This window comes from Corella eumyota, chromosome 2 (assembly GCF_963082875.1).
Source record: "Corella eumyota chromosome 2, kaCorEumy4.1, whole genome shotgun sequence".
Classification (NCBI taxonomy): domain Eukaryota; kingdom Metazoa; phylum Chordata; class Ascidiacea; order Phlebobranchia; family Corellidae; genus Corella; species Corella eumyota.
Window position 1 is genome coordinate 20,520,340 of NC_137491.1, and position 27,521 is coordinate 20,547,860.

The window sequence follows — 27,521 nt, forward strand, 5'->3', positions numbered from 1 at the left end:
TGTTTTGTTAGAACCGCACAGGTCCAATTAACGTGTTTACAAAATATTTTTTGAAAATAATAATATTCATAAAAGTTATGACACTTTTATTAAAAATTGATGAAATCTCAAAACCTAAAATTTTATATTTTATTAGACGCGCATTGACCTAACTAACATTCAAGATAAAACATTTCACAAAAATTTTCAGTAAAACAAAAGTTACAGCAAATTTTCATTCTGGGTTTAATTAGGTCACGTGATATTTTTGGCCAATGCTATTGCATATAAACTTTAAAAAAAAATAAAAAATTTTAAATCGAAAAATAAATGTTTTGTTAGAACCGCACAGGTCCAATTAACGTGTTTACAAAATATTTTTTGAAAATATTAATATTCATAAAAGTTATGACACTTTTATTAAAAATTGATGAAATCTCAAAACCTAAAATTTTATATTTTATTAGACGCGCATTAACCTAACTAACATTCAAGATAAAACATTTCGCAAAAATTTTCAGTAAAACAAAAGTTACAGCAAATTTTCATTCTGGGTTTAATTAGGTCACGTGATATTTTTGGCCAATGCTATTGCATATAAACTTTAAAAAAAATAAAAAATTTTAAATCGAAAAATAAATGTTTTGTTAGAACCGCACAGGTCCAATTAACGTGTTTACAAAATATTTTTTTTAAATATTAATATTCATAAAAGTTATGACACTTTTATTAAAAATTGATGAAATCTCAAAACCTAAAATTTTATATTTTATTAGACGCGCATTGACCTAACTAACATTCAAGATAAAACATTTCGCAAAAATTTTCAGTAAAACAAAAGTTACAGCAAATTTTCATTCTGGGTTTAATTAGGTCACGTGATATTTTTGGCCAATGCTATTGCATATAAACTTAAAAAAAAAATAAAAAATTTTAAATCGAAAAATAAATGTTTTGTTAGAACCGCACAGGTCTAATTAACGTGTTTACAAAATATTTTTTGAAAATATTAATATTCATAAAAGTTATGACACTTTTATTAAAAATTGATGAAATCTCAAAACCTAAAATTTTATATTTTATTAGACGCGCATTGACCTAACTAACATTCAAGATAAAACATTTCGCAAATATTTTCAGTAAAACAAAAGTAACAGCAAATTTTTATTCTGGGTTTAATTAGGTCACGTGATATTTTTGGCCAATGCTATTGCATATAAACTTAAAAAAAAAATAAAAAATTTTAAATCGAAAAATAAATGTTTTGTTAGAACCGCACAAGTCTAATTAACGTGTTTACAAAATATTTTTTGAAAATATTAATATTCATAAAAGTTATGACACTTTTATTAAAAATTGATGAAATCTCAAAACCTAAAATTTTATATTTTATTAGACGCGCATTGACCTAACTAACATTCAAGATAAAACATTTCGCAAAAATTTTCAGTAAAACAAAAGTTACAGCAAATTTTCATTCTGGGTTTAATTAGGTCACGTGATATTTTTGGCCAATGCTATTGCATATAAACTTAAAAAAAAAATAAAAAATTTTAAATCGAAAAATAAATGTTTTGTTAGAACCGCACAGGTCCAATTAACGTGTTTACAAAATATTTTTTGAAAATATTAATATTCATAAAAGTTATGACACTTTTATTAAAAATTGATGAAATCTCAAAACCTAAAATTTTATATTTTATTAGACGCGCATTGACCTAACTAACATTCAAGATAAAACATTTCGCAAAATTTTCAGAAAAACAAAAGTTACAGCAAATTTTCATTCTGGGTTTAATTAGGTCACGTGATATTTTTGGCCAATGCTATTGCATATAAACTTAAAAAAAAAATAAAAAATTTTAAATCGAAAAATAAATGTTTTGTTAGAACCGCACAGGTCCAATTAACGTGTTTACAAAATATTTTTTGAAAATATTAATATTCATAAAAGTTATGACACTTTTATTAAAAATTGATGAAATCTCAAAACCTAAAATTTTATATTTTATTAGACGCGCATTGACCTAACTAACATTCAAGATAAAACATTTCGCAAAATTTTCAGAAAAACAAAAGTTACAGCAAATTTTCATTCTGGGTTTAATTAGGTCACGTGATATTTTTGGCCAATGCTATTGCATATAAACTTTAAAAAAAAATAAAGAATTTTAAATCGAAAAATAAATGTTTTGTTAGAACCGCACAGGTCCAATTAACGTGTTTACAAAATATTTTTTGAAAATATTAATATTCATAAAAGTTATGACACTTTTATTAAAAATTGATTAAATCTCAAAACCTAAAATTTTATATTTTATTAGACGCGCATTGACCTAACTAACATTCAAGATAAAACATTTCGCAAAAATTTTCAGTAAAACAAAAGTTACAGCAAATTTTCATTCTGGGTTTAATTAGGTCACGTGATATTTTTGGCCAATGCTATTGCATATAAACTTTAAAAAAAATAAAAAATTTTAAATCGAAAAATAAATGTTTTGTTAGAACCGCACAGGTCCAATTAACGTGTTTACAAAATATTTTTTTTAAATATTAATATTCATAAAAGTTATGACACTTTTATTAAAAATTGATGAAATCTCAAAACCTAAAATTTTATATTTTATTAGACGCGCATTGACCTAACTAACATTCAAGATAAAACATTTCGCAAAAATTTTCAGTAAAACAAAAGTTACAGCAAATTTTCATTCTGGGTTTAATTAGGTCACGTGATATTTTTGGCCAATGCTATTGCATATAAACTTTAAAAAAAATAAAAAATTTGAAATCGAAAAATAAATGTTTTGTTAGAACCGCACAGGTCCAATTAACGTGTTTACAAAATATTTTTTGAAAATATTAATATTCATAAAAGTTATGACACTTTTATTAAAAATTGATAAAATCTCAAAACCTAAAAATTTATATTTTATTAGACGCGCATTTGCCTATCTAACATTCAAGATAAAACATTTCGCAAAAATTTTCAGTAAAACAAAAGTTAGAGCTAATTTTTATTTTGGCTTTAATTAGGTCACGTGATATTTTTGACCAATGATTGACAATTGATAGATAGAAGCGCACTGGCCGAACTGACATTTGAGATAAAATAAGTCGAGCGTTACGAATTTTAGTTTAACAAAAATAAATCTCAGCGAGAATTGAACCAGAAGAGTTTGTATTGTTAACCGAAGATACTTACTGCTAAGCTACGAAGCCACTTCGCTAAAACCTTAATTCATTACCACTGCATCATTCTTTTGAAAAAAAATTAAAGCAAAAAAATAAACGTTTTAACAAAAATTATTAAAAAACTTTTGTTTGAACTTTTAAAAATTAAAATCGTTCGTTCGTATAATTTCAATTTTTTTGCGCTTAAACCCTTAAGTGATGTGATTGCAATCACAATTGTTACGTCGCAATCATGTTGTAGTAAGATATTAAACCTGAAAAAAAAAATATTTCAAACTTTTTATATTTCAAACTTTAATAATTTCAAGTTTTGTTATTTTGTATATTTTTAGAAAAAGTGTCATAACTTTTATGAATATCAATATTTTTTTAAATATTTGGTAAACACTTTCATAAGACCGGTGCGGTTTTAACAGAACAGTTTTTTTTTATTTAAAATTTAAATTTTTTTTATAAATTTTGTGCGCAATTTTATTGGCCTAAAAAATATCACGTGACCCATTGATACCCGATATATAAATTTGCTCGAACTTTTGTTCTACTGAATATTTTTGCAAAATGTTTTATCTGAAATGTTAATTAGGTCATTACGTATCTAATAAAATGTGTAATTTTAAGGCTTTGAATGTTTGTACATTTTTAGTAAAAGTGTCGTAACTTTTAAGGATATTAATATTTATGCAAAATACTTCGTGTATACGATAGTATGACAAAACAATTATTTTTTAATTTCAATTTTTTTTTTAATTTTGGTACACAATATTTTTTTTAAATGTTGATAAGATAATACGTTTCCAAATAAAAGGGTAGTTTAAGTTTTAAATTTTATTTTTTTAAATAAAAGTATATTTCTATTTTTTCTGAAATATTTTAAAAATATCTTTGTTATTCTACAGGTGCAGTAAGTTATCATTTAAAAAATTAAAAACCTTAAAAAGAAAAGTATGATCAAGCGATAATATGTCATATGTTTTAGATCTTAGATCAAACTATTTATTTACCTTGAACCATGATTCCGTTTTTATTTTGTCCAAGTTAACTATAGTATACTAAACAAAACATCTACAATATTTATTTGAACTATAGGTGGCGGTAATTGAAAATACGTTGCTATAACAACTAGCTATGCCACATTGCCAAAGTTTATTTATTGCTTAATGAAAAAAAAAAATTGTGAATAATCTTTTTATGTATAAATCATGTTACAAATAAAAATTTAGACAGATTAATCATGAATCAGAAAAATATTCTAAATTTTATTCAGAAGAAGCAAAATACAGAAAGGTAGTAAAGTTAGATGCGTTTTAAAATTGTAGAGAATTTATGTTATTTTTTTGCAATCTAATTTTATAATTAGGACCTAACTTTTGTTGGTTAAAGATAAAATAAATCAAAATATTTAACTTTAAATAAAAATTAATAGTGTGTAAATGTAAAATCATTGTCCATGTAGGTATTCTGTTAAATATTTATTAAATCGAAGGTATGGAGACAGGTTATTGTTCTGAAAACAAAAGTTATTATTATTTAACAATATATTGTAAAATATTGTGAAATATTGTGGTAGTAAATAAAATAAAAGCTAAAAATTAAACAAAAAATGGATGAGTCTGCTTTGGAAGCGACCGTAACTTCACCCTACGCAAAAAACACAAATTCTCAACCCCCAACCAAAGAAAACATTTCTTCACCTAGAAAACCAAAAAAAGAAGCAATTTTACTCTCTAAATATGACACAAGGTTGGCTGAAGCTGCATTGAGGCAAGCGGCAGAAGGGGGTTATCTTATTTCACCATCAAGAGCTTTTTTACTTGAAAGGTTAGTGGTACAAGTAATGTGTAGTTGTTTGCATTTGTCACATAATTGTTTTCTTAGTTGTGAAACTTTTTTAATTTTTATTTGTTTTAAATCTACAAATAAAAATATTCTTATTAAATTTTGTAACTTTTTTAAATCTGTATACCTGTTGTCATATTTTTCGATTATATAACCTAATTAACTAGATTATTAAAAATAATTTTGAGTTAATTTTACTACAAAGATGTCAACTAAATGTGTGATTATATTTAAGATGCAAGACCGCAGAGAAACAGGCAAGATCGTTGCGAGAAATTGAATATATTCACCTAGCACATTTCCACATCAGAGCACTGGGTCATATACAATCATGCAGACATATAAGGATCTGTATTCTACACCACAACTACTTAACTAGGTTCAATGCATTGGAAAACTGCCCACATTTAATCAGACTGGATTTGCATAGCAACCAGGCAAGTTTATAACTTTACCTAATTTGTTTATATTTACAAAAAAACATTTTTTGCGGCTGTTAAAACTATAACCACCACAGAAAATAGCAAAATTTAAACAAAAGTTGCATTGTGTTCAAAAATCTATACATATAATAAAGCTTAATGGACGAGACTATATGTATGTCCAATTAGGCAAGATAAAAAAAACTTCTGTTTGTGGTGTGCAGGTAAATTATTGCAGGGGAATATTAGTTAAGAGTTGTGAAAATGACAATTTAAATATTAACTGTAGGATGGGCTTAGTATATAAAATTTTATTATAAAACTATTTTTAAAATAGATAACCAAACTTCCTGATGAGCAATTTTGGGGCGAAATGAAAAACTTAAGAATTTTAAATTTACACGACAACAATATTGGAAACCTGGAAAGCATTCAATTTATCTCAGCTTGTCAAAGTTTAACTGCTTTAACCTTGTACAACACCCCTCTGTGCCTAAAAAATAACTATAGGTTTGTAAGTTTACAACAGTTTAAGTTATTTTTGGTAAAATTTGGTTAACTGTTGTTTTTGTATTTCGGGCAACTAAAAATCATGAGACATAGTCTATTTTAATAAAATTTTTATTTTAAATTTTTTTTCTAAAGTTGGTTATTAATGTTAATGGAATATATTTTCAATTAAGATGGGTTAAAATCTTGTAATAAATTGGTTATTTAGGCACCATACAGTCAACAGTATATGGTCCTTAAAAGCATTAGACCACCATGTTATAGGAGATGACGAAATTATTGAAGACGCTTTATTTTCAAAAAAGTTCTGTGCGTTGAATTCTAAATTATTTGTCGAACTTTGCCCAAAAGAAGTTGAGGTGATTATATAAGTGGGGTGTAAATTAAAAAAAAATTTTAAATATTTTGGTATACAGTATATAAGTTACCATGGAAAAGTATTGTGTTATTTAAATTAATTTATATGCAATATTTTATATATCCAATTTGTATGTCTTTTAAATAAAAAATACTACTGTTTGTGGTGCACAGACAAATTACAAGGGGAATTTATGGCTATATTACAACAACAACAACGATTGAAAAGTACCTTTGGTAACCAATTACTAAAACACTAAATTACTATTTCAGTCAGTGCACGAGCGCACCATAGAAATTGAAATCTCGACGGTCCACAAAATAATATCTGACATCAACAGGATTTTAGTTCATGGTTCTCCTGTTATAGTTATACAAAGATGGGTTAGAGGATATTTAAGCAGAAAGAGAATGAACATCAGCTATTTCAATGTCAAGTATGAAGTTAAATAACATTTATTTTATATTTTAAGATGGATTTTCTTAAAACTTTTATGTATCCCACCAAATTTAAAAAATAAGGCGATATAATTTTAGGCTAATAATTTGTAAACAAATTAATTTAATTATGATAAAGAAGAATTATTAAAAAGTAAAAATTTAATATAGGTATGTATACAAATGATTGGCAAATAATTTATTGTTTGCAGTAAAAGATTGGGAAAATTGTTTGCTGAAACTAGACAAAGATTAGGAAGTCAAGGGGAAGAAACAATGGGATTGGATTATGACACTTACTTAAAGGTAGTTATATGTTACACAACAGCATTTTTAAACTTTACATGTTAAAATAGTGTAAATATTGAATGGTGTAGTTGTCTTACAACTGAAATGGGTAACAGGGTTTTATATTTTTGGTTTATACTAACATTTCTTTACTGATTGTTTACATAATATATTTGTTGTTTGTTGTTGTTATGCTTTTCCTTCTTTAATTTGAATGGTTTATAAAGTTTTTGGGTTAACAATGGTGCCAGTTCTAATACATTGACTTTAAAATTAAAAAAAATGTAACTTATAAATTTTGGTATTCAACTAATTTTTGTTGTTAAACTTGTTTGTTAATTTACTAAATTTTAAGGTTTAGTGTGTTGTAATCTTTAAACTTAAAATTAAAAAATCAAATACAAGACTCAACTTTGAATTTTTAACTTAGAATCGACGACCTGGGTCAAAATCATCAAGCATTACAACTTCTCTATACCCTGAAACTCCATTAAAGAAATTACCACCAGCTTCTGCCCCACAGGTAAATAGGTGTTGTAACTTAAATATACATGTTTAATTACAATAACAATATAACTAAAATCAATAAGCTAAATAATTCTAATGTTTTAGTTTGTAAAGTATATTGCCTATTTAAAAGGGGGTATTTTAAACTTAAATAAATAGCCATGGAAAAGTATTGTTAATTACTACCTTAAAAAAATGCTTATTTATTGTGTTTCAAAAGCTTCAGAACGAGGATTTAAACATCAAAATTCTGCCGGCTTCCCTCCATATTAACTTGGCCAAACTAGAACAAAATGCTTTAAGATCATTTGGTAAGTGTAGTGGAGAAGTTAAATTGTAAATAATATACACAAAAGCTTTAAACAATGTTAAAATAAATGTTAAGGTAACAAACGTAATTTAGAGTCAAACTCATTAAAACTTAGTTTTTAATTAATTTTATTATTGTATGGTGCTAATGAGTTTTTAATTATAATTAAAATTGATTATTTGATTACTATAGCCTCAGTTGACTTAAAAATAATTAAATTAAAAGCAGAATAACAATTATGAGGTCACCTTGTTTGTTTGTTTGTAAGACAATACAGAGGAAAACATAACAATCGTGGTTCATCGGGACAATGAGTTGCCAAATAAATCTTTGTTTTCAAAACCGCTTGCCGTGAAATTTGAAAAAGAAAAGAAAATTTCGGGTTGGTTTTATTTTCACGTAGTGTTTATGATCTAAAATTACAACTTTTAAAATTTTTTTAAAAATAACATAACTGACCTGTTTAGAAACCCCAAGTAAAAGTCCTGCAGCCCCAAACACAACTCCTGCCACTGCCCCTGGGCGTGCCCAGCGAAAGGAACCAATCACAGTTCAGCAAATGTTGGGACCAACTGATGCCTTGGTTCACCCAATGTTAGCCCAATCTCATCCCACGTTAGGTATAATTAATGAAGGGAGTTTTTTTATATATAGTTTTATCCTCGATGTGGAAGGTCATATGCACAACCTAAACATTGAGTAACAACTGTTACCCCGACCCAGTCTCGAGTTGCCTTTGACCGTTTGGGATATTATATATATGTTAATTGCCTGATAATTATGCTGCTGATTAAGTGCTGGCTTAGCAGGAGTTTATACCAATTATAGAGTCTTACACAAGGGCACTACAGCATAAGAGCAGTGGGAATTAAACCCAAGACCTTATGTAGTGTAGCAAGTGTTCTTTCCACTACACCACAACGCTGTTTCTTTTGTGTGTATTATAACAACGTTTATGTAGTTATGTATTTCATATATTTGTTTAACTTACAGGTACTTTAGTAGAAGGAGGTAAACAGCAAGGATGTAAAGTAGATGAAGAAATACCCAACCATGAGTGGAGAATTCACGATAAAGCTTTCCAAGTTGCTGGTGGTAAACCTTCGTTTACTGAGGTATTATGATGTCACAGTTATTGTGTTTGTTTGATCATATTTCAAATAAATATGTGAATTGTAATATGCTGATAGTTTTTAAAAGTGTTTTTGTTATATTTTTGTTGTAGAAAAAAACTTAAATTTTTAATAGAAATTACTTTTTTGTTTGATCATAATTTTTATAATTTAACTTTTTTTAGATGGATCCGATTCAGGATCAGTTAATCATGAACAGGGAAGCTGGCAGAGATGTGCGCGATGCCATCGAGTACTGGCACGAACAAGACTTCATGAAACCCAAACCTCGTGCCAAGACTATTAGACCACCACCTCGGGTAAAACCCGTTAAGTTTTATTTTCTTTGTGTAATTACTAAAGCCACCGTAAAGTCGAAAACTTTAAGTAAAAACTAAAAATCTTGCCAAGTCTGTAAAACCAAATAATAGATTAATAATAAGATAACGTATCTTGTCAAAAACATCTAAAAATGGGTTAAATAAACTTTAAACACCTTTGGTTGAAAATGTCTCAAATTTTAGTACAATTTTCTACCAATCATTTATCTGAATATTTGTGTTATTGTAACAGTTAAGGGACCAGGTCAGTCTTGCTACATTGGTGGCTGTATCAAAAGCTTACAGAGATCGAGATAGAACTGATAACTTGGCTGTTAAAGTTGACAAGGTGATGAAAGTTCAACAGGAAAGAATGCAATCAAAACATATTGTTGCAGCTTTCAAGGTAAATTATGTATTTTAGCATTATTTTAATTAAAAAAAAAAACTGTTTTCAAAGCAAAGTTTTTTAAAAACTAGTAATTTACAAAAATTAACTGTAAAAGTCATCAAATAAACTAAAAAGGTAAGTACTAATAAAATCCTGAAATAAAATTTTTTGGTTTTTAGGAAGAGAAAAGAGTTGCTGCAATTAACCAGCGACAAGATGATAGAATAAGAGTTGCAGAGGCATTGCAGAATAATGATACAAGCAGAGCTACTTATATTGAATATGTAAGTATGGACTGCATTAATATAGTAGTTTTATTATTTGTTTTTAACATAATTTAAAAAGGCAAAAAACAAAAATTCAAGGATTTTTTCATGAGTCTAGATCACAAATTTTTTTTCTCCTAAATTCAAGGCCCAAGAGCGTCGAGAACGAACTCTTCAGCGCCATCGTGCTCGCCACACCGAGTTGATGTTTGCATCAGACTTCAGCAATCAACATACCTCAGTGTCGAACGCGTTGATACGACACGATCGACAAGCTGCAAAGGAGGACGAAAAAGTTGACAAAACTGAGATTGTCAATGGAGTCAAGGTTGGGAAGAAGTTATATAACATTAAAACAATTTGTGTATCTGTTAACTTTGGGTTCAATAGCAAATACTAGAAACGATTAAAACCATTTAAGACATACCATCATACAAATGTAGTCATACTACTTATGCAACTACAAGTTTATCAATATTTAAACAATTTTCTATAAAGCTTATCTGTGCATGCCTGATTAATAAACAAATGGTACAAATATGGTAACCTTTATATTCATGCTATTTTTGTTTTGTTTTTTTACAGCTTCAACTAGCAGAGCAATCAGAGTTAGTCCGAAGATACATGGAACACAAACAAGTGATGCGGCAGATGACTGGAGGTCAGGAGAAGTCGAGGTTAGATGCGAAAGTCCTCCAGGAAGCAAATGATCGAATCCTGGCAGCAAGACAAAGAGTGGCAGGGTTGAAAGCAAGAAAAGCTGCTGTACAGGTTTGTTCAAGATGTTTTTGTCAGATAATGTTGTAATTCTTTGCTATTTTTTTAAAGGAATCAAAATTTGATTTAAATATCATGAAACCTATATTTTTATGGCATTTTTTTTTTTTTGTTTATATCTTTATCCTCGATGTGGGAAAGTCGAATGCGCGACTTAAACATAGAGTAACATAAGTTACTCCGACCCAGTCTCGAGTTGCCTGTGGCAGTTTGGGATATTATAGAGACTATAATTGCCCGGTAATTATGCTGCTGATTAAGTGCTAGCTCAGCAGGAGTTTATACCGTTTATAGCGCCTTACTTAAGGGCGCTACAGCATGAGATCAGTGGGGATTGAACCCACGACCTCATGTGTGGTGTAGCAAGTGTTTTGTTACGATTTTTGTGTTTTGTTACGATTTTGTTACGATTTTATGTTTTTATAAAGATACTTTGCTTGCTTCATTTAAAGTGTTTAAAAAAAAGTTACATTTCTAAAGAGAAAAAAGTGTTGTTGTGTAAGGAATTAATAAATAAAATCACAGATAATAAATGAAAAAAGTTATTATCTATTTTTACCTTTTTCTAAGATTTTTTTTACTTTTTAGGCATACCAGCATAGTATACCGACTACAGCCGACCCAGGTTCATGGGTGATTGCCCAAGAACAACTTCCCCAAATTGCCCCCCTTCCTTCGGCAGCAGGTGAACCCCGGCTCCCTGAACTTAACCCCTCCTACCCCACTCTTCATATACATGATAATACGGCAAAAGGGGGTGATGGGTTAGGGGAATTACCTCCTGTTGGATCGTCGAAGGATTTAAAAGTTACAATTCAAACTTGAGATTTTTTTAGAAAAAATTAAATAAAAAATTGAAAAATTTTTGCCAAAAATCGTTTATCGTAATAATTCAAAGCATTTGACAACAAAATAAAATTGTACAACTCTACTCTAAATACAATCTTAAAGTTAAGCTTTTTACTTTAATTAAAAATAAAAAGGTTTTTTTCAAGCTTCGTTGTTTAAACAATTAACGCTAAGAAAAACTTTTTTTGCCAAAATTTGTACATAAACTGTTTTTTTTTTTTTAATAACAGTTTTAGTTATTCTTGTAAATTTTAGAAGAAAATAACAGTTTACTTGCCATATTTTTATTTATTGTTTGTTTTTATATTTATTTATTAATTTTTTTTGTTGTATGTGAATTTTGCCTTAAGTAAAATAAACCAAAATTCAAATAAGAGAGATTACAAGTATTTTTTTTTGTTACGAAATCATGTATTGAGAAGTATGCAACATTACAGGGATCCAATATTAAGAAATTCAATACAATTTAGCCTGTTATACCAAATAAAAAACACAAAAAAATGTCTTAAACATAAAATTGACAAACTAGTTTTACCAAAAAAAATCGTATTTTTTAACATTTTGTTTCTCTAGTTTTATAACTATTACCCATACGTTTAGTGCAGTTATAATGAAATAAGAACAACATAATAACGAAACACTCAGGGATTGTTGTAAAACAAAAACCCTTACTAATGAACAACTAAATATTAAGAAATGTAGCACCAAATTATCCAATGTTTTTAAAAAGCCCTTTTTTGCTACTTTGCATAAAAATATTGTTTTCATGATTTGGATACAATAATGTAATGATAAATTTTTAAACCAAAAGATTGGTTAAAAACAGTTTAATACTAACTTACCCACCAAATCAATGATAGAATTTATACAAGAGCTTCAGATCAATTTATATTTTTGAACTGGAATTGGTTAAGTTGTGCAAAAGTGAGATTTTAGAATATTGTCATGATCAAACAACCCTTTTCTTTTTTTTCTCACAATGATAAAAAAATTAACAGCAAGAGTTGTATTTCAAGACATGTAAAGTTGTACACGTTGTTTTGGGAGATAAATATTTGGTTAATTTATGATATTTTGCTTCAAGAATTGAGGTAGATTTGGGATCAGCTTTTAAACAAACTTTTTGTTATTATTTAAGCCAAATTCAAGTCAAGTCATTTCACTTAAAAATTCCTTGTGATTCCTTGAAGAGTTCATAGTTGTATAATTGTTGTCACAAAAAGATGATTGAATTAACTGAATTAAACTTTATCCATTTCTCAATAAGAGATTTCTGTTCAAAATAAATTCTTGAAATCATCGGTGACGACAACCAAATTTAAGTTACCTGAGTTAATCAGATAATGATCATAACATCTTGGCAAAGAATGTTTAACGAAAATGCAGTTTGTTTATATGAACAGAAGCCATAAGTAAGACAATCTATTAAAGTTAATTTTTTTAAAATGAGTTAAAATTCCGGCTTTAAAGAAAAGAAGATTTTCATGTTGATAGAAAAGGAATTAGATTCATCTTGTAATCAAACTCATTCAATTTCTTACAAAAACTCAAGCAGAAAATTGAAGAAAAACTTAAAGTTTACTAAACTAAGAAAATAGTAAGTTCTTTTAAACCCCCACCTCAAAATTGACTTTTCTCTTGACAGAGAACATTCAATATTAGACTAAAAGTTTTAAATTTCCTCAAATTCTAAATAACCCCACCCCAAGTTATTCGAACGACTTTTCTTCCACCTCCCCTTTCCCCCCTCCATGCACCCAAAGATGACCATGCAGGGACTCTTTCTGCATGAACTTCCTGCCACAAATACCACAAGGATACCCCCCTTCTCCTGTTGTTTTGTGGAGGTCCATGTGACCTTTCAAGTTTCGATTTCTGATGAAACCACGACCACATATCGAGCACCAGTAACTAATAAAACAAATAACATTTAGTATTTACATATTTCATGACTGATAAGGGCCAAATAAATAACAATTTTATGTTACTTACTTGTACTCAGATTGATTCGAAGTTGATACTCTAAAATATAACACAAAAAATCAATTAATATTTTTTTTAATTTTCCAAAATTTTTTTAAATAAAATCCTTTTAAAAAAGTGTCGACCAAAATAAAAAAGTTTTTACTTCTTTTTTGTCTTCACAACGGGGGAATATTCCACATCTTCCTCATCCGGATTATTTCCATTTATCTTCCCCGCTCCCAAGTTTATATCCTTTCCTGAAATCCCGTGGAGTGCAAGAGCATGTCTTCTTAGATTGTAGAGGTTGCGGAAAGGTTTGTTGCACTCCGGACATTGAAATCCTCCAGGTTTGTAACGAAGTTCCTTTACACGTTTTTTTATCGTTGTATTTGTTGTGGGTGATTTTCTCGAATTGTTTTTCGGTTGTTTATTGTGATCTGTTACATGCTAAAATGGAATAAAAATTTGCTGTTTAAACAAATGTACAGCGATAAATTCATCCAAGAAATTAAAACGCGAAGCATAAAATACAGGGTTACTGTAATAAACACAGGATCGAACAGGACTAATGAATCAAATGGATCACATAGATCGAAAGGATTAAATGGATTAAACCCTTGCCCATTTTGAATCTATTTAATTTATTTAATCCTGTATATTTTAAAGGTACCAAAAAATGTAAACTTTAGATAAAAAAATTGTTTAAAAAAATAAATAAAACAGATTCACCAAACAAGTTTTATTTAAAATTAAAAAGTTGACAAGTCCATTTTAAAATGACAACATTTAAACTAACTCACTGATCTATGGACAAGGATATGACATTTTAAATTCCATCTTCTTTCGAATCCTCTGTCGCAAAGTGGGCACAAATACTTTCCATTAGTTCTGTTGATCTCCTCTACATTAATACCAAGTATTTTGGCGTTGCCTGATCAAGATAATAATGTTAATAAAATTAACAAAGATTGGTAAACTTATTTTTACTGTTTTTTGCAACTTATAAATGTACAATTATATTTAAGCTATCCATACATTTAAATGCTTTTATATTTTATATAAATAGTAGACTTAGAACTAGTAAAAAATTGACCAGCACCCAAATAACTATAACAAAATATAAAAATGAATCCACTAAATCTAATATCAACTCTTAACAATTTAAATTCTATGTTAAAAAGTTAAATATTATACCTGCTAGTTTTTTCATGCGCTTTAGGGATTTCATTTTCTTTTTCTTTAATTTATTTGACCAAAGCTTGTTCTGTGAAAAACAAAAACTTAAATTAAACAAACAGCAAAATGAACAAACTTATATAGCTGTACAATCTATATGTAATGAAGCTTAGTGGACAACATATAAATATATTTATGTATGTCCAAATTGTAGGCCTACAAAATAAATAAAACTGCCATTTGTGGTGCCTTGGTGAACTAACGCAGACAAATATTAGTTGTGAGTTGTGATCATACTATGCCATTTAATGTTGATTGAAAGGTGGACTATGTTATATATACTATATGAATAAGGAAATGCATAGGTAATAAAATAAGCACTTAAAATAAAGTAAACACTTTACTTTTTGAAATGATTGCTCATGTTCATCATCCATATGTTGTTGTAAATGTTTTAGTAACTAAAAACATCAAAATAATAAATGAAAATTTCAGTCAGTTGGTGTAGAATTATTAAAAAACAATAGTTAAAATCAGCAGCATTTACTGTGACAAAAGATAATTATAAACTTTAAAAATGCAATTTTTTTTAAAAATTACAGTTTAAAGCTTAATGCTGTTGTGTAGTGGTTAAAACACTTGGCTTCAACATAAGTCCTGTGTTCGATCCCAACTGCTACCATGGGGCGCTAAAAACAAGAATTCCTGACAAACCAAAAACTGCCAACATTTTCACTAATATCCTAAACCGCCACAGGCAACTCGAGACTCGATTAGGGTAACTGATGTTACTCTATGTTTAGGTTGTGAAGTTGACATTCCCACATTAAGGATAAAGACAGTTATTAACATAGAATTAAGATAGAGTATAAAAGTATGAAAAGAAATAAAGGAAATTAGCAATCTTACCTTGAAACTCTCCCCACATATTCTACAAACACACTCAGCATCATGAACTTCTTGATGGTTCAACAAATTTGATTTGAAATTAAATCCCATTCCACAAATTTCACAACTAAAAAAATAATAATGATATACATAAGTGAGTATGTGTCATAAAGGGTATTTAGTTTAGGGCAAAACTTTAAAAAGAAACAAAACTTGTTAAAATAAAAAAGAAAGTAAATTCAGTATGTATGAAAAAACATAATTTTTTAATAAAATAAGATATATATTCATAGTAAATATTAAGTATAGTCAAGTAACTGACTATGTAAAAATAACAAGTTATTTTTTAAATCAAAATTCATAACAAAGTAAAAAAGAAAATTTTTTTGTGTTTACAAAAAATTTTAAAACTAAATTGTAAAAATTACAAAATCAAACCTGAATGGTTTTTTAGTATGCATTGTTTCCATATGTTCCCTTAAATCACTCATTTTATTGAACTCAATATCACAAACCTCACATTTAGAAATTTCCATCAAGTTATCTGTTGGAAACACTGACTAAATTTATTTATTTTTGGAAACACTGATTTAAAAAAAAAATTGTTGAAAACAGTGATTTTCTACAGCACTAATTTTTAAACCAACTTTGTTAAATTAAATGCTTTTTACATAAAAAAATATGTCAAGTTTAAAAACAAAAGCTAACCTGTGTCGTTGTTATTTAATTCCAACCCTTCAAAGTCTAAAAATTATTAAAAATATAAACAATTTTATTTTCTTATTAGGCTATAGTTAAACTAGCTTTATAAAATTTTATTTTTAAATACATCTTAAAATACAGGCATCAAAGTTTAAAATACCCTTTTAAATTTGATATTAGTTAAAATAATTGACAGTAAAAAGTAGTTACCATTGTTTTCATTATTTAAAGTATTTGCTTCCTCATTATCTTCTTCTTCAGGTTGTTTTTCATATTCTCTATCCATACTTAACCTAAATAAGATATAACATTGTTTAAATACAAGTTAAACAACTATAATAAACTAAATGCAGATATAAATTTAAAACTAGCTCTTTTAAATAAGCTTTGAATTAAATGCAAGCAACATGATTAAAATAGTTTGAAATTAAACTTAGCTTTTAATTAAATACCAAACAATAAATATAGCTTAAACATGGTTATATTAAATTGATATAATTTGAAACATTTTAATAGAAACACCTTTTTTGAAAATATTCCAATTGTTTAAGATTGCTCATAATATCATTCTCAGGTTGGCTATAAATAAGAAAAAAAAAAGAATTTATTAAAAACTTTTAAATAAATTAAATCCAATAAACGAAATATTAAAAAAAAAACTGCTTTTGACAATAAATGTTACAATTATATAAACTAGAAAATAAACTTACATTAACGCTAAAGAATTTTCTTCTAAAAATAAATAAAAAAACAAATTAGCACTGTTTTATATTTAATAATAATATGATATTTTAGTTTTAAACCATTAATTTTTACAATGTAAAAACGACAATTGGAAGTAATATTAAACCATTTGTAAAAAATGTAAAGTTTATCTACCTACTAATTCTTCTTTAACTTCATTTTGTTTATTTTCTGCTATCTAGAAAATTAATAAATTTGTTAAAAAATGGCATTTATAAAATCGAGAAAAAATATAAAAAGTCCTCTACATTTTTACTTTAAACTATCACTAATTAAAAATAAGTATTTGAAATAAGATTATAATAGGGTACAAAATATGTCTCTACAAAAATATATAATAACTCATAAAAAACAATTTTAATGTCAATAAAGTTTATAGCATATATGTGATTAACAATATCGAACTTATAAAAATAATAATAATAAATAAAGTAAAGACAAATATTTTACCTCAGTAGTCGAGTTACTTTGCTGTAGTAGAACATTCATTAAATCTGATCTTTCTCTCGTACAATATTCCATCACCTTTAACATAGAATAAAATTTTATAAACTATTATATTTAAAATGTTAAATTAAACACTAGCATTAAAAGGGCTCAAAATTTAAATAAGTATATTATATTATTAAAGTACTATCAAAAAATTGTTCACCAGAAAAGCAGTTAAGTAAACAAATTGTTCACACATTTATATATTAAAAAAACAACCATTTTTTAAAAAATTAATAACAATGTGCAAACAGAACATATACACAAACCTAAAATTATCAATTGATTGCTACTATAATACATATAAATAATATACTTACAGATTCAGCATTTAATGCATCAGCTGCACTCACAATTTGTTGGAATTTATTTTGTCCTAATCTTGATATTTCATTTAATTTTCCTGAGTACAAAATTTCCAACAAGCATTCAAACCCATAATATGTTACTCCAACTAACTGTATTGTATCCAAACCCTGAAAATAAAAACATGTTTTAAATTTAACATAGGGTTTTAAATTAAAAAAACACCAGTTTATAAAAAAACATCAAGTTTTGATTTAGTAAAAACCCATGTTTTGTGAATAAAAGTGACAAAAAAACTCCATGCAATTTAAAAGGTAAAGGGCTTTAAACACTGTTTAAAAAAACAACTAACAAACATTATTACAAAATAATCATTAATTATTTAATTTAATTGCAGTAACCACATACACAGGATTGCATAGATCAAATAGATGGTAAATTTTAATGTGCATTTAATTTCCAACTTCAACATAGCTTTAAATTTAAAATGCAATATTTAAAGAGCTATTAGCGCCATCTGTTAGTTTAAAGAGGTAGTGCTAAAATAAATAAAAAAGAGGGGAATTCGAAAAGAAGATTAGTAAAAGATATATATAAAAATTTTACCATTTATAAACAATCGTTGCTAATAGGGCTCGATATTAAATTAACCGATAATCACAACACAATAATAAGAAATAACTTACATTAATTTGTGAATCCAACTGAGCTGATGCTGCAGCCAGAATGCATCGGTGAACAAAATATTTTTTATCTCCGACCAGAACCTTTAAATCACAATATTTTCCAAGTTTCTGTTGCTGATATAAAGTGTGGACAACATAAGCAGAGTGAATAAAATCAATCTAAATAAAAATATTGTTATTATGAATCTATTTAATACAAAAGCTTTTACATTTAGTTTTTGTGGACAATACTAAAAAACGGGATGCGGGACAGTGCGGGACCGTATGTATTAGTTAACCAAAATTAGCAGAATGCATTTTTGTACCTTGCTGCGGAATAAATGCTATATTTATTTAAAGGGCTGCAGGATAATGCGGGATTGTCTTTAAATGCCAGGGAATGATGCGCTTGACTTTAAAGCGCAAGGGAAAATTAGGGATTCCGTCCTTTTACGCTTTCAGCGATTTTTTGTTAACGTTTACATACGGCCTTGGTATTTCACGCACCCCGTATTTTAGAAGTGACCAGTCAGCCAGTTTTTGTTTTACTTTTAGTTTTTTGTTTTGGTTTTTCGCACATTGATAAAAGTAAATAATAAATACGATATACAATTAATATTACAACAATGCGACGGGAAAAAATGACAAATCAGTTTAATGATTTAAAACATGCCAAAAGTAATCATGTTTACATAAAGATTTTAAGTATGTTATGGCATGGTCACCAAACCTTTACCTTTCTTTGCAAGAAAATGTCGTCGACAACAGTCTTCATAATTTCTCACTTGTTTTATATTCAAAACAATTAAAATATTAATTGCAATTTCTCTTATGTGAATTCTTTATTGTGGCAAAAAAGCTTATGACTAAAAAAACTATTTTTCCGGTAAGTTAAAGCTTTTAGGAAGCCATGGGGTTTGAAAAAAGCACAGTTTGGACATTAGGCAGAATATAGACAAGTCGTAACGTAAAATAAAAACGTATATAAGGGCATACAATTTTATATTTTTGATTATCCTCAAAAAAAGAATAAACTAAAGCCAAAATTAAATTTCTTTTAAGAGATATATGCTTATTCATTGTTTTTAAATAAAAAAATCAATTTTAAAAAAAGAAATTTTACAGTCTACACATGAAGTAATTTTTTACAAATTTAAAATTTTCGTAGAAAAGCTTTTTGAAAATTAAGTTGTCGTTGACCAGTCATTGTAACGATAGTGATTGATTACTTTTAAACTTCAAACAAGTACAACTTTAAAGAAAAATCTAGGTAATAATAAAATAGTGATCAGTAGGCTAGGGCCCAATTTTGCCAACAACATTTAGCCACGTTTAAGTGATTTATGTGAACTTGTTGCTCTTACTAGATGAAGGTCACCATTCTAGCTGCACAACAAAATTGCATTATTTTAAAGATTTAATCTTTATAACAAGATAATAAACAAAACACGAAAAGGTAGCTTTTAATGCCAAAAAAGTGTATTTTCTGATATTAATTTGATGGCATGCCAAATCATGGGGCAATATGATTATCTATAACAGCTTTGTTTATAAATTTTAATGTTCTTGATATTTTGGTCACAATTAACCTAAGGGCAACATAAATATTAAAAAACACATCTTGCATACTTTTAAAAGACCATCAGTAACTTTAATTTACCCCGAACCCATATTGAGTTGACCTAACCATTTTCAGAAGTTAAAATTCCAAATTAAAAGTCTCAATTCGTGTGTCATGTGTCAATCTGATAATTATAATAGAAGGATGCTATAACATGTCACAGTATTTCTTGTTTTTTCAAGCTCGTTAATCGGGTTATATAAATCAGATTAAGTATTTGTCATAATAACACGACTCATCTAAAGGTATGCCTCAAAAATATAATTTGAAATCTTAGTTTGTATTTTAAAATAATAAAAACAAGTAAAAATTAGAAATCTTCTCCTTAATATTAAGGTTGTTTGTGTCTCATATTAAGTTAATCTAAATTATGTTTTAAAATCAAAATCATCAAAAAAACAGAATTTTGAATTATTCAGCTTTATTGCCCTTTAACACAAAATTGTTGCAATAACATTTTTAAAAATTCTAAATTGGTCGTGACTGAATAATTAACCCATAACAACAACCCCTAAAAACATTGTTGAGTAAGAAGAGCAAATCGTGACCTCATAGTTTATGCAGGTGCGTCACAAAGGGTTGGATTATTTCATCCAAAAAAGTTATAATTCGTTAAAAACAATATTTATTCTCTGCGGTTTTATTTGCACGAACGCAACACGTGATAAAGTGAATTTAAAATACGTTAAGCTCATATCTGTCTTAATATCTAACTTAATTTTCTTTAACTTAAACTGGTTATGCCTTTGGGGCAAGCATCAACACATATTTTTGATGATTAACTTAGTTTAACCAAGAACTTTACTTGCTATAAAAGACACGGGAAAGCAAATTTAGTCGGACTTGAAAATAAAATTTGCTTAAGGAATAAAAAAGATTTGATACAAGAAATAAAATTTAGCTACATATTTTATTTAAAAATGCCAGGGGAAAGTTGATATACTTTTTTTTGTTGTTTTAAATTTGCAAATGATTTTTTATTTTGTAGGTTAATTTATGTTTTAACAAAAATGATTAAAATAATTTTGTTTGCTTGTTTGTTGGCGGCAGCATCTGCACAATTACCTCCAGATGCAGGTTCGTTAAGTTTTTTTTTAAGATTATATATATGTTAATCAAATGGCTAATTGTATGTTACTAGTTTTCAATGATAATTAATTATTAGATAATTTAAAAATATTATAAAACTTATTTTAGATAATTTAAAAGTAATATTAAAAATATTTTTTAAACACACAAAGTAAAAAAATTCAAATATTTATAGTAACCCAATTAAAAGGTAATATTTGCAATTTTCATCGGTTAAAAATCGCCCAAAAAAATACCAAATTTGTAAATTAATGAAAACTCTTTTAAGTCGGACAGGCTTTGCAAACGCCTGAACAATTTAAGTCCGAGAACGGGTTTCTAAACGTTGTGTTAACCGTCGATGTTTGGGATGTTTATTTCGGTTCGTTAAATATAAGAAGACGACTTTTTAACGGTCAAATGCCTGGTCCAACTATGTATGTTAAACCAGGTGACGTCGTCACTGTACTATTGGTAAGCAAGTAACTATTTATCTTGAATGCTGACCATAAGCCAAAAGGTTTCTGGTTCGAGCCTTAATAATGTCACACTTCTTGTGCTTAAACCCTGCGTCAACAAATGGCTTAAAAACGTTACAACAGCACATCATTTCCTAATATAGATATATAACTCAACATCTTAAAATGATAAAAAAAATAATTGCATTTTAAAGCTGGGTTGATAAATTTTGTTGACATTTACATATAAACAAATAGAAATATGTTTTAGAACAATGTTTACAATTCTTATAACAATAATTTTACATAATTTTCGATTTTTAGAGAAATAATTTGGAGCCGGCTGAAGACGGAAGAAATACAACCAGCTTCCAAGTTCATGGACTACATATGGCCCCACTTCAGGTTAATATATATAACTAATCTAACTTTGGGAATTAAGATTAATACGTCATTAAATTGTGTGACGTATCTTTGGTGACGTCACCGAATACGTCAACCGCGCCACCTTTGTACCGACAATTTTACAAGACTTTAATTTTTTTTTAAAAACCAGGCAAATTTTTACTTTTTGTAATAACAACATTCAAACAATTAAATTCCTTTTCAGACCACGGAATTTGAACCGCCAGTTAACCAAGTTTTACCAGGCGAGAGTTTTCTTTACATGTTTACAATCCCCCCACTGCAACAACCTGGTTCCTTCTGGTACTACCCTGACGTTCCCGTTAAATCTGATTATCAGGTATGTGGTGTCATTATTAATCTAGTGATCTTGTTAAGTTAATATGCTTGTGGCATAGTTTAAGATATAAAAATGTAAATACCCGTGGTTACGGCAGAATACACGGTCACATTTACGTATTTAATGATCATTTTAAATTAAATTTGTACAATATAATGGCCTGGTTAAAACAATATAAGTATTAACATAATGTTTCTATAACACGATAAAGGCAAAACTTATAAGAAGTTAACCAATGCTTGCTTATAAAATCATTTTAAAACAGTACACACTAACTATCTTGCATAAGTTTTCTAAATAAATAACATTTTTGGTAGAATTTCCAAAAAAACAATATTTAAACAAAAATAACCGCATAGTTACAATTGTTTTAATGTGTACAGTTAGCTGGAGGAATGGCTGGTATGATCATTGTTGAACCTCTCACTGTTATGCAACAACTCAAGGAGTTCATGTGTCCTGATTATTGCGAGAATGATATTGAACTTATCCTACAACCTAGTATGCTCTATAGGAAATATCCTGAACGTTATGATGACTTGTATGTTGTTGGTTAACTGTTTGTAAATAATCTATGTTTTTAAACGTTTATTAAAGTTTTTTTATTTAGATAACATGAGTTATTTTCATTTTTGCATGAACTTTTTTCATTACTCATTGGTATTTCGCAAAACCTAAATTTTAACGTTGTTGGTGTAGAATTCATGCGCAAACCTGGGTAATATTGGTAGGCCTATGTTGCATCTTTGATGTAGCATTGCGTGATATTTTTTAAACTGATGATATTTTTGTACATTGCTTTTTTTAGTAAGGCAATTTGTCTTGCAGGTATTTCACATCGATTTAATTTAAAGTTATTTAAATTTTTTTCGGCAGGAACTGCATACGAGGACTGGGAAACGGAGACGAAACGTTAGCAAAGTTACACAATATTGAATACTTTACTGTAAACGGGCAAGTTTTACCAACGATTGACCTTGAATGGTGGATGGGAAAACGCATCAGGTAAACTAAAAGTGAAACTTTACACATTAAGGCCTGTTCACACGACAAGCTTGCGTTGCGTTGCGCTGCGTTGCGTTACGTAACTTTACGAGTTCTAGGGATTAACAAATACAAAATATCTAATAAAAGTATACCGCTTACGAAATCTTGCGTAAATTTTGCTTCGGCTACAAAACTTTACAAAATCTTACGTAACTTTCGCAAACTTTTGTACGTGCGAACGACTCTGTTCATTTTAAATGGTTGCGAAATCTTACACTACGTTACCTTGCGTTGCGTACGCCGTGTGAACGGGCCTTTACCCAAAGTAATAAGAAAATCATAACAAAACAACACCTAAAATAACTCTGTTATCCTATTTTTACTGTTTTTGTTAAACAGATAAAAATTTCTTAAGTCCTAAAACAGAAATAAATAGAGCAATTTTTGTGTAATTTTATTTAACCAACGTAAATACTTTGAAAGATTTGTAAACGCGGGTGCAAGTGACGTACTTGAGATTGACACGCCATGTTTGGAAAGTGGATATTGTTGTGACGTCAGCATTATAGCAGCTGATGGGGTGTTGTTTAACAAGCCACAACAACCAAGGAACGGCCAAACCTTACTTGCTCCCGGGCAAAGAGTAGATTGGCTGATGTCGTGTACAAAGCCCGGAGTTTACGAGGTAGGATCAACTCAAAATTTTTTGTAAACTAAGTTCATGATTTTTTTTCAATATTCAAAAAATTTCTGACTTTAAAGTTGTATATATATAAACAACGCATTATCTAGTGCGCTAGGGATTAGACTTATACTTAACGCATTCTCTATAACGGCCTCGGTAAATCTAAGTTAATATAACAAAAAAAAGAACAAGTTTTAAAATTTTGCAAATGATCAAATTTAAATTTTTCAAATGTTCATCCAAAATAAAACAGAGTGTATTAAACAATATAATGTATCCAATCAAAGAAATAGTTTAAAAGAAGATTATTTTTATTTAAGTAAATAATTAACCTCTCAGATCAGGAACTTTAGAAACCTTTACATTTTTTCCATTCGTTTTTTTGATATTTTAAGCTAAATTCTGCACCATTGGGTGAGAATAACGTCAGTCGATCCGGTGAGTTCTGCTTTAGAGGAAAACTTGCAACAATAATCGTAGGCGAAAAACCTGCAGGACAGCAACCAAGTCGACTCCCAATAACGTTCGATAAACGGGAGGAATTTATCGGAGATCTTGTTTACATTGATGAGGGTGAAATAACGGGAAAGTTTGTACTCGATGCCAACCCGAATTTGTTTAGCAACGCTCCACGTCGAGATGAGAATAGTCCAGCAATTATTGACCTCAGGTAAAAAATTTTATATTAAGAGCAAATTATGTGATATTAAATTAAGCAAATTATGTGTGTGATATATTAAGAGCAAATTATGTGCACAAAAATCAATCATTAAAAATTTATATAATTCGCAATTGCATTAGTTAATAAATAATACTATATCACCTTTAAGATAATCAAGTTTTTTTAATCAAGTTTTGCTACTTTTGCCATTTGAACATTTTTTTAACTACGATAACAACGTGATTAAATAAAGTAAACCACTTATTTAACATTAACAGACGAAGTATAATATTCAACGGGATCGAAGAATGGACAATTTTAAACAGTGACCCAGAAGAGTTTAATACTCTGTACATGCCAATCAACCACGTCCAGGTATAAAATTGTTATATTATACAGGCGACAACGTAAATACAGCAAACAACTATTTATTGCCATAACAGTTTAAGCATTGTTCTTACAATAATATTGTCACTTCAGTGTTCCACACTTTATTACAATTGTTTCAACACATCTTTATATAGATGATAGTAAACATAATTGCTGATATAAAGCCATTGTTAAACGACATTGTTATAGGCCCTATTCTTTTTAAAGCATACAACATTTTTGTTTTAACATCATGTTATTGTTTGTAGATCATAAGTTACAACAAGTACAATGGACCGATCAACATGCTTATCGATGGCAAATCTACTTTAATATCACAAGATTTGACCCAGAAATGCCAGGTTCAATATCCGGGTTATGACAGTAAGATTGTTAAAGTTATACAACAACGTCTATAACATAAGCAAGTAATCTAACCAATAAAAAATACTACATTTACAATTGTGTTTTTAAGATAATAACTCTTGTTAGTTGACACAAAACTCACTTTTATAAAAAAGAAATATATGCAAACAACAAAGCATATGCTTACCCAATAAAAGAGCAAGCTTACCCAATAAAAGAGATATTACAGCAAGCATACCCAATAAAAGAGATATTACAACAAGCTTACCCAATAAAAGAGATATTACAACAAGCATACCCAATAAAAGAGATATTACAACAAGCTTACCCAATAAAAGAGATATTACAACAAGCTTACCCAATAAAAGAGATATTACAACAAGCATAACCAATAAAAGAGATATTACAACAAGCTTACCCAATAAAAGAGATATTACAACAAGCTTACCCAATAAAAGAGATATTACAACAAGCATACCCAATAAAAGAGATATTACATTTACATCGTCATAACACCACGCTACCTAATAACGATAATTGGCACATTTTTTTGTTCTTCTAGATAGTATAAAGATCAGCAGTTTAAACAAGAAAAATCTTTCAATAACTTTGTTGTTTAGGTTCAAGTTGGGATTTAGAGACCCACGAATTCCCAGCGGATTTCCCCGTCACATTGGGCCACGAAAAACGTTACAAGGATAACATGGGGGCGATTGCAATGGCTGACATAGGAGAGTGGAGGGATGTGATTACAATTCCACCCCTTGCAAATATAACAGTAAGTAGTATGGTAATAAAATCCTTTTGTTATTGTATTTGGTTACAAGACCCTCGTAAACAAGATGTTGATGTTTGTTATGCTTTAAACTACAAGATGTTACAATGCCTTTGCTTTATGCACCGTTTTGTCATACATTACGTTGTTACTGCTTGAAAGCAAACATAAACCAATGTTGCCTTACATATACAAAATGAAATATTGCTGTAGAATATTTTGTAATAATTTAACTACATAAACAATAAGTCAAAAGTAAAACCCATTGGAAGTAAAAACTGTTATGTTTCGTGTTTTTTTTAATTTTACACTAAGGAAAAACAAGATGTCAGTAGCAGAACTCAAACTTAGGCCTGTAGATTTAAAAATACTGCAAGTGTGGTTTTGTTTTACCTCCCTAGTCAATGCATACAAATACTTCTCGGTATAAATTAATTACAAATGTTTAGATCCGGTTTGTGGCTGATTCAATCAAGGTCAAATTTGAGATGCATTCAACTCAGAACAAAAACAAAACAGCGGCGGTGTCTTACTTAGGCCACATTAAAGACAGAGGTAACATGATAAGTTTGGTAACTTAGTCTGTACTTAAATAAATTTAGTTTTCGCACATTAAACTTTTTCTCTATCAACGAATAATTTATTTTATCTAAGAATGTAGGATTAAATGATTTAAAACTAAATTTTACTATATTTTAACAGTGCATTTTTCTGTTTTAGAAACATTATTTTGCAATAAATTTTTATTTTAAAAGTTTTTGTTTTTTATCTAAAATTATTTCTTAGGTTTCGTTTTTCCCCCTGTGACTGACCCATACCAGTTTGTTGTCACAAACATGGGGACCTGTATGTTGGGTGACTTTTACCCACAAGAACCTGAACCCAAGGAGGAAATGACTCCGATGCTGACCAGATTGGCAAAAGTTTTTAAGAAAATGCCGTGGTACCGAAACTACGTTGAGCAGTTCTTGGATTCCTACTTCGGGAAGAGTAAAGTTTAGGTGGAGGTTGATTAAAACGATGTGGAAATACTTAACATGTAAAAATTAAAAAAAAAGAATAAATGTTATGTGACAAAAATAATTACAAATTAATAAAGTTCAAATAATAATTTTAAAAAAATTTGATTTTAAATGTTGAATAAAAATATTTCACCCAAAAAGTGTAAATAAAAACAAAAGATGTAAAACCAGTGAAAATGTGTTAAAGCATTTTTTTAAATTGAATCATAGAACTAAATTAATAAATCCAAAGTTGTGAACTTAACTAAAATGTTTAAATACTTCAATCA

At 28.4% G+C, this 27,521-nt stretch overlaps 3 protein-coding genes across 3 annotated transcripts; 2 read left to right on the forward strand and 1 right to left on the reverse strand.

The window, feature by feature from the left end:
• Positions 1–4,638: 4,638 nt before the first annotated feature.
• On the forward strand, positions 4,639–11,647 carry LOC145743628 (uncharacterized). The gene is made up of 17 exons (XM_082561632.1): positions 4,639–4,995; positions 5,249–5,450; positions 5,773–5,945; positions 6,154–6,304; positions 6,576–6,739; positions 6,953–7,046; positions 7,459–7,551; positions 7,756–7,846; positions 8,114–8,227; positions 8,313–8,465; positions 8,839–8,960; positions 9,143–9,277; positions 9,531–9,683; positions 9,848–9,952; positions 10,083–10,262; positions 10,520–10,705; positions 11,300–11,647. Exons 1-17 carry the CDS (start codon positions 4,778–4,780, stop codon positions 11,534–11,536), a joined length of 2,571 nt encoding a protein of 856 aa, XP_082417758.1. The 5' UTR covers positions 4,639–4,777; the 3' UTR covers positions 11,537–11,647.
• A 1,622-nt stretch (positions 11,648–13,269) lies between these two features.
• LOC145742652 (uncharacterized) lies at positions 13,270–19,391 on the reverse strand. Its single transcript, XM_082560429.1, has 17 exons — positions 19,232–19,391; positions 18,517–18,675; positions 17,845–18,000; positions 17,486–17,560; positions 17,171–17,213; positions 17,002–17,023; positions 16,814–16,870; positions 16,502–16,584; positions 16,298–16,333; positions 16,028–16,133; positions 15,611–15,716; positions 15,106–15,162; positions 14,720–14,789; positions 14,326–14,456; positions 13,689–13,972; positions 13,553–13,582; positions 13,270–13,471 (listed from the first exon to the last, which is right to left on the reverse strand). Exons 1-17 carry the CDS (start codon positions 19,268–19,270, stop codon positions 13,270–13,272), a joined length of 1,656 nt encoding a protein of 551 aa, XP_082416555.1. The 5' UTR covers positions 19,271–19,391.
• A 1,718-nt stretch (positions 19,392–21,109) lies between these two features.
• LOC145743629 (cell division protein FtsP-like) lies at positions 21,110–27,417 on the forward strand. The gene is made up of 13 exons (XM_082561633.1): positions 21,110–21,193; positions 21,474–21,658; positions 21,967–22,047; positions 22,253–22,387; positions 22,771–22,928; positions 23,264–23,392; positions 23,858–24,059; positions 24,455–24,729; positions 24,999–25,095; positions 25,359–25,473; positions 26,076–26,233; positions 26,680–26,785; positions 27,017–27,417. Exons 1-13 carry the CDS (start codon positions 21,127–21,129, stop codon positions 27,229–27,231), a joined length of 1,923 nt encoding a protein of 640 aa, XP_082417759.1. The 5' UTR covers positions 21,110–21,126; the 3' UTR covers positions 27,232–27,417.
• Positions 27,418–27,521: the final 104 nt, after the last annotated feature.

What these genes read in the sequence shown, in the direction of transcription:
- LOC145742652 (XM_082560429.1), bottom strand. Translation starts at nt 19,270, where the DNA reads ATGAAGACTGTTGTCGACGACATTTTCTTGCAAAGAAAG. An exon ending in TTGGAATATTTTCAAAAAAG is followed by an intron (nt 16,585 to 16,813) that starts GTGTTTCTATTA and finishes TATCTTATTTAG; the next exon opens with GTTAAGTATGGATAGAGAAT. An exon ending in ATGAGCAATCATTTCAAAAA is followed by an intron (nt 14,790 to 15,105) that starts GTAAAGTGTTTA and finishes TGTTTTTCACAG; the next exon opens with AACAAGCTTTGGTCAAATAA.
- LOC145743629 (XM_082561633.1), top strand. Translation starts at nt 21,127, where the DNA reads ATGATTAAAATAATTTTGTTTGCTTGTTTGTTGGCGGCAGCATCTGCA. An exon ending in CCTGAACGTTATGATGACTT is followed by an intron (nt 22,929 to 23,263) that starts GTATGTTGTTGG and finishes TTTTTTCGGCAG; the next exon opens with GAACTGCATACGAGGACTGG. An exon ending in TCAATATCCGGGTTATGACA is followed by an intron (nt 25,474 to 26,075) that starts GTAAGATTGTTA and finishes TTTGTTGTTTAG; the next exon opens with GTTCAAGTTGGGATTTAGAG.
- LOC145743628 (XM_082561632.1), top strand. Translation starts at nt 4,778, where the DNA reads ATGGATGAGTCTGCTTTGGAAGCGACCGTAACTTCACCCTACGCAAAA. An exon ending in CACCAGCTTCTGCCCCACAG is followed by an intron (nt 7,552 to 7,755) that starts GTAAATAGGTGT and finishes GTGTTTCAAAAG; the next exon opens with CTTCAGAACGAGGATTTAAA. An exon ending in GAGCTACTTATATTGAATAT is followed by an intron (nt 9,953 to 10,082) that starts GTAAGTATGGAC and finishes CCTAAATTCAAG; the next exon opens with GCCCAAGAGCGTCGAGAACG.